General features: G+C 36.9%; 1 protein-coding gene and 1 pseudogene across 1 annotated transcript; both read left to right on the forward strand.

Moving 5' to 3' along the window:
* The first annotated feature begins 886 nt into the window (after positions 1–886).
* LOC134856603 (histone H4-like) lies at positions 887–1,198 on the forward strand. The gene has a single exon (XM_063872879.1). The coding sequence runs from the start codon at positions 887–889 to the stop codon at positions 1,196–1,198; it is 312 nt and encodes a 103-aa protein (XP_063728949.1).
* A 261-nt stretch (positions 1,199–1,459) lies between these two features.
* LOC134856614 (histone H2A, sperm-like) lies at positions 1,460–1,888 on the forward strand (annotated as a pseudogene).
* Positions 1,889–6,148: the final 4,260 nt, after the last annotated feature.

Genomic DNA, 6,148 nt, shown 5'->3' on the forward strand with positions numbered 1-6,148 from the left:
GCTTCGAGCTCTCAGAGCTCGGCAAGCTACCTCATAGAGCTCAGGCAAGCTTGTATGAGCTTGATTTAAATCACAGAGCTCGAATAAGCTCTGTGGACTGACCAGTTTAAGCTAGTACACCTTGTGTGAGCTCAAAATTTTTTCAATTGCTCCCGTACGTAGCCTAACTATTTTCAAATTCGAGCTCTCAGAGCTCGGCAAGCTATCTCACAGAACTCAACCGAGCTTCTACGGGCTTGATTTAAATCACAGAGCTCGAATAAGCTCTGTGGACTGACCAGTTTAAGCTAGTACAGCTTGGGTGAGCTCAAAATTTTTTCAATTGCTCACGTACGTAGTCTAACTATTTTTAAGTTCGAGCTCCCAGATCTCGGCAAGCTATCTCAGAGAGCTCGGGCAAGCTTGAACGAGCTTGATTTGAATCACAGAGCTCGAATAAGCTCTGTGGACTGACCAGTTTGAGTTGGTATTCCTTGTGTGAGTTCAAAGTTTTTTCAATTGATCCCGTACGTAGCCTAACAATGTTTAAGTTCGAGCTCTCAGAGCTCGGCAAGCTATCTCAGAGAGCTCAAGCGAGATTCTACGAGTTTGATTTAAATCACATAGCTCATATAAGCTCTCTGGACTGACCAGTTTGTGCTAGAAGGTCTTGTGGGAGCTCATAAAAAATCAATTGCTCCTTCACGTGCCTTACTTTTTTTATACGTGAAATATTTTTCGTTCCGGTTGAGCTCTGCTTCTTATCACCTCTCGCATTGACTGTTGGTATGAGGGCCAATGAGAGAGCAGAGAAGTCGGTCGAAAAATGATAGTTACCTAGCGATTTCTGCCAATCGCAAACCCAACTTCTACTTCAAATTCTACAATAACTACAACTGCAACAACCATGTCTGGAAGAGGAAAGGGAGGAAAAGGACTTGGCAAAGGAGGAGCAAAGAGGGACCGAAAGATCTTAAGAGATAACATCCAAGGCATCACCAAGCCAGCCATCAGACGTCTTGCTTTACGAGGAGTTGTCAAGCGTATCAGTGGACTGATCTACGAAGAGACCCGAGGAGTGCTCAAGAACAGCTTGGAGAGCGTGATCAGGGATGCTGTAACCTACACCGAGCACTCCAAGAGTAAGACCGTTGTAGCCATGGACATCGTCTACGCCCTCAAGAGACAAGGCAAGACCTTGTACGGGTTCGGAGGTTAAGAAACTTCTAACCAGCTGCTCTCCTAGCTGCAGCACCAAACTGGCCTTTTTAAAGGCCACCAACTATCTCAGTTCTTAATTCAAGCTCTGCTAGAGCTCAAACTAGCTCAGCTAGTTAGTCTAGAGCTTTCAGCGTATCTAAACTAACTTAAAACGCTAGCTCGATTCTGATTGGCTCTCCCATCTTGGTGGCCGATTTGAACTTACTACCCTAAGACAGGGAGCCAAATTGCGGGTAAAGTCAATCGTCAATCTACAGCTTCTACCACAACAGCTACAACTACAACACGATGTCAGGCAAAGGAGGAAAATCGAAGAACGGCAAAGTTGGAGCCAAGGCCAAGACCCGATCAAGCCGAGCTGGACTGCAGTTCCCTGTTGGAAGAATCCACCGATTCATCCGCAAGGGCAACTACGCTGAGCGAGTTGGTGCTGGAGCCCCAGTCTACCTTGCTGCTGTGCTCGAGTACTTGACTGCTGAGATCCTTGACTGGCTGGCAACGCTGCTAAAGACAACAAGAAGTCCAGGATCATCCCCAGACATTGCAGTTGGCCATCTGGAACGACGAAGAGTTGAACAAGCTGCTCCACGGAGTGACCATTGCTCAGGGCGGTGTGCTGCCAAACATCCAGGCTGTGCTCTTACCCAAGAAGCAGTCTTCGTCTCAGCCCAAGTCTGACAACAAGTAAAGAGCTTCTACCTCAACCAGTTGCTAGCTTTCAAGCTTCAACACCAAACCGGCCTTTTTAAAGGCCACCAATCTACTAGTTCTATCTAGGCGTAGTTCTAAGTTTATAGTAATTAATGCAAATTTTTATGTCTGATGCTAGGCTAGTTTTTTTACAAACAAAAAACAAGATTCACCAGCAAAAAAGTAGGCAAAGTATGAAAATTAAAAGTTGAGAACCAATAGCAGAACTCAAAAAATTGGTAATGTTCATAAAATTAATAGCTTAGTTCCATGTGTTCAGCAGTTAAGGCAAAAATTGGAAGCGTAAAACAAATTGATTGATGATGATATGAATTCTTTTTTTTGCTAGCGTCGTGCTATAGTTGTTTTTTTTTCTACATTTAAAAACATTGAAAACAACTAGTGTATACGCACAATTTGACCGAAATTGTTACGCATTTGGTTTTTTAACAATGAAGGTTGGCAAAAAAGTAAACCTCAAGTTTTCTGAGTTTGGGCGAAGATGGGAAAGAAAATTATTTGCATTGATATACAGTTTTTTTTTAAACCAAATTTTTTGTTTTGCTTGAATTGGTTTGTTTCGGTCTGAACCAGTGGTGTATGCAGGGATGAAGATGTCTTTCTCTCCCTGGTTTTGCCTATCTAAAACAAAAGCTCGCCGGGAGTCAAATTTCCTATCATTTTAAGCTTTTAAAGTTGAGATTCAGATTCCGAAACAAAGTATCTAAGTGTTGAGTAAAAAATAACTGAGGTTTTTTTGTTTTTCCTATTATCATATTCAATAAAAAACCATTGCAAAACCGAATAACAGGGAATAAGTTGCTTAAAATAACTCGCGAATCCATACTCAAAAATAATCAGACATGGAATTGTAATTTTTTTTTCAATTAGAAAAGGAACTAGGTACTGTAAGCAATGACCACGAATGAAATTTAAACTCAATTATTTTCATCGGCTCATAAGAAACTCTTAAGAAACACGTTTTCGTAGGAAATTTTGTTTTCATTTGTAGCGACTAGTTTTTGACATACCCTCAGTGGACTGATCTACGAAGAGACCCGAGGAGTGCTCAAGAACAGCTTGGAGAGCGTGATCAGGGATGCTGTAACCTACACCGAGCACTCCAAGAGTAAGACTAGCGTCGTGCTATAGTTGTTTTTTTTTCTACATTTAAAAACATTGAAAACAACTAGTATATACGCACAATTTGACCGAAATTGTTACGCATTTGGTTTTTTAACAATGAAGGTTGGTAAAAAAGTAAAACTTCAAGTTTTCTGAGTTTAGGCGAAGATGGTAAAGAAAATGATTTGCATTGATATACAGTTTTTTTTAAACCAAATTTTTTGTTTTGCTTGAATTGGTTTGTTTCGGTCTGAACCAGTGGTGTATGCAGGGATGAAGATGTCTTTCTCTCCCCGGTTTTGCCTATCTAAAACAAAAGCTCGCCGGGAGTCAAATTTCATATCATATTTAAGCTTTTAAAGTTGAGGTTCAGATTCCGAAACAAAGTATCTAAGTGTTGAGTAAAAAATAACTGAGGTTTTTTTGCTTTTCCTATTATCATATTTAAAAAAAAACCATTGCGAAACCGAATAACAGGGAATAAGTTTCTTAAAATAACTCGCGAATCCATAGTCAAAAATAATCAGACATGGAATTGTAATTTTTTTTTCAATTAGAAAAGGAACTAGCTACTGTAAGCAATGACCACGAATTAAATTTAAATTCAATTATTTTCATCGGCTCATAAGAAACTCTTAAGAAACACGGTTTCGTAGGAAATTTTGTTTTCATTTGTAGCGACTAGTTTTTGACATACCCTGATGACTTCATAACCAGCAAGACGCCCAATTTTCATGTTAAATGCTGATTTTTTATCAAATTCCAATAACATAGTTTTTTCAAAAAAAACAACAAACAGTTTGATTGATGACAAAAAAAAAGTTTGCTGCCGTTGACAAAAAATTTTTAGCTTGACATAGAAATAATATGCAAGGTTAGCCTGCGTACTGCAAAAAAATATTACTCAATTTTACTCTAAATTTGATTTGGATTTTTTTTGTACAAAATTAGTCTGATTGTTTTAGTTTTGCATTAAATAAATTCACGTATAACGCTCCTTTTGCCTTCAAATTCCAAAAAAATTCTCAAACCAACCATCTCCCGATACACTTAAAAACTTCAAAATTTATTATGAAAAATTAATTGATTAATAAGTATGAAACTATTTCCAAATAAATATAAAAGAGTTCATCCATATTTCAGTAAAACTCAAACATTCTAACACTGCGAAAAAATAACAGAATTTCAGGAAAATAACAGGAGAAAAAAGTCATGCTGTGTTTTTTGTAGAAGCTGTTCAAATAAAAATACTGTTCTTAAAAACACTAAAACCATATATTCATAGTTGCAGGGGCGGATTTAGGGGGGGGGGGGGGGGGGTCCCCCCTTTGATACTTTTTCAGAAATCCGTTTTTGGTCGACCGACCCTAAAATTTTTCTAAAGGGGCCTTCGGCGCCAATATATACTAACTTTGAGGGAGAGCGCGCGCCAAAAAAAAAACGCCATTTTTTTCACAAAATATTTCAAAAATGCCCAAAAACGGCATTTTCGACTGATTTTTTTTTAATTTGCCTGTGGCGCAGAAACTTTAGCCAAAATAGGGGCAAAACAGTGCTTTGGGAGAGCTCGAAAAATCAATTCGGTCGATAAAAAAAAAAAGGTCGTCGTAATTTTGGAAAGTTTTTTGAAAATCCGCCCCCCCTCGAGAAAATCTTAGATCCGCCCCTGCATAGTTGTACAGTTGTCTCATTATTCCGAAAGACAAATTGTAAACAAAAGCATTCCATGAAAAGTTTTTTGATTTGTTTGCTCATTTCTTCTTAAGCGATTACTCAAATCACATTAAAACTACCCCTTTTCAGAACATTATTTTGATAAGAGTCGTTTAGAAAAAACTAAACATACATTTTTATAGTAATTAGTGGAAATTTTTATGTCTGGTGCAAGGCTAGTTGTATTTTACCAACAAAAAACGAGCTATTCACCAGCAAAAAAGTAGGCAAAGTATGAGAACCAATAGCAGAACTCAAAAAATTGGTAATGTTCATAAAATTAATAGCTTAGTTCCAAGTGTTCAGCAGTTAAGGCAAAAATTTAAAGCGTAAAACAATTTGATTGATGATGAAATGAACTCTTTTTTTTGCTAGCGTAGGGCTATAGTTCTTTTTAGCTACATTTAAAAACATTGAAAACAACTAGTATATACGCACAATTTAATTGGTTTTTTAACGATGAAGGTTGGCGAAAAACTAAACCTCAAGTTTTCTGAGTTTGGGGGAAGATGGCAAAGAAAAAGATTTGCATTGATATACAGTTTTTTTAAAACCAAATTTTTTGTTTTGCTTGAAATGGTTTGTTTCGGATTGAACCAGTGGTGTATGCAGGGATGAAGATGTCTTTCTCTCCCCGGTTTTGCCTATCTGAAAAAAAAACTCTCTGTAGCGATTGGTTTTACAAGGTTGGTTATGAATACCAAATGTTTTTATGGCCTAATTAGTCTGCATTAGTTTTCATTACTATCGAACAATGTGATCAGTAAATTGAGTTTTAAAAATTTGCAGGTGGGGGAAAAAGAAAAAGAACCGGATGATCAATGGCAAAAATTATAATTTTTCATTACTAAATAAAAACTCGTTAACTTTTTTCTCCAAACTCTACTTGAACCGAAATGAAAAATTATCTAATCAAAATGAAGATTTGATTCAAAAAGCGAATTCTACTAACAAACTGCGGATTATTTTAAATTCATTATGCATAGATATAAAATTTTTTGCCTATAAATTTCGAAACCTGAATTGGATTTGCCTTTTTTGCTGCAACTTGAAAAAATTTTAAAAACGCATTGTTGCGAATTACTCTACTATGGTTCTTTCAACCTTGTCACGGAATCAGCATGCATTTTGTCCTAATAAGGTATTCATATTTTTTGTGTCTTTGAAAATAGCATTCCCTGACGCTTTTCGTACTTCCTTTCGTTGACTTGCGAAGGGTAACAAAAAACAACAAAATTCTAAGTAAAGGTGAAACAAATAATAATCAAATAGTTTTCAGAACCACAAATGCCGCAAAAAGTTTCAAGATACGTACCTGAGCTAAATAACTTATTTGTTTTTTATCAATAACTGTAAACTCAAAAATTCGATGAAAATCATTTTTAGAATGTGAGGAAACAAACTTTTTATATGATGCTTC

The sequence above is a fragment of the Symsagittifera roscoffensis genome, unplaced genomic scaffold, assembly GCF_963678635.1.
Source record: "Symsagittifera roscoffensis unplaced genomic scaffold, txSymRosc1.1 SCAFFOLD_201, whole genome shotgun sequence".
In the NCBI taxonomy this organism is placed as follows: domain Eukaryota; kingdom Metazoa; phylum Xenacoelomorpha; order Acoela; family Convolutidae; genus Symsagittifera; species Symsagittifera roscoffensis.

What these genes read in the sequence shown, in the direction of transcription:
- LOC134856603 (XM_063872879.1), top strand. Translation starts at nt 887, where the DNA reads ATGTCTGGAAGAGGAAAGGGAGGAAAAGGACTTGGCAAAGGAGGAGCA.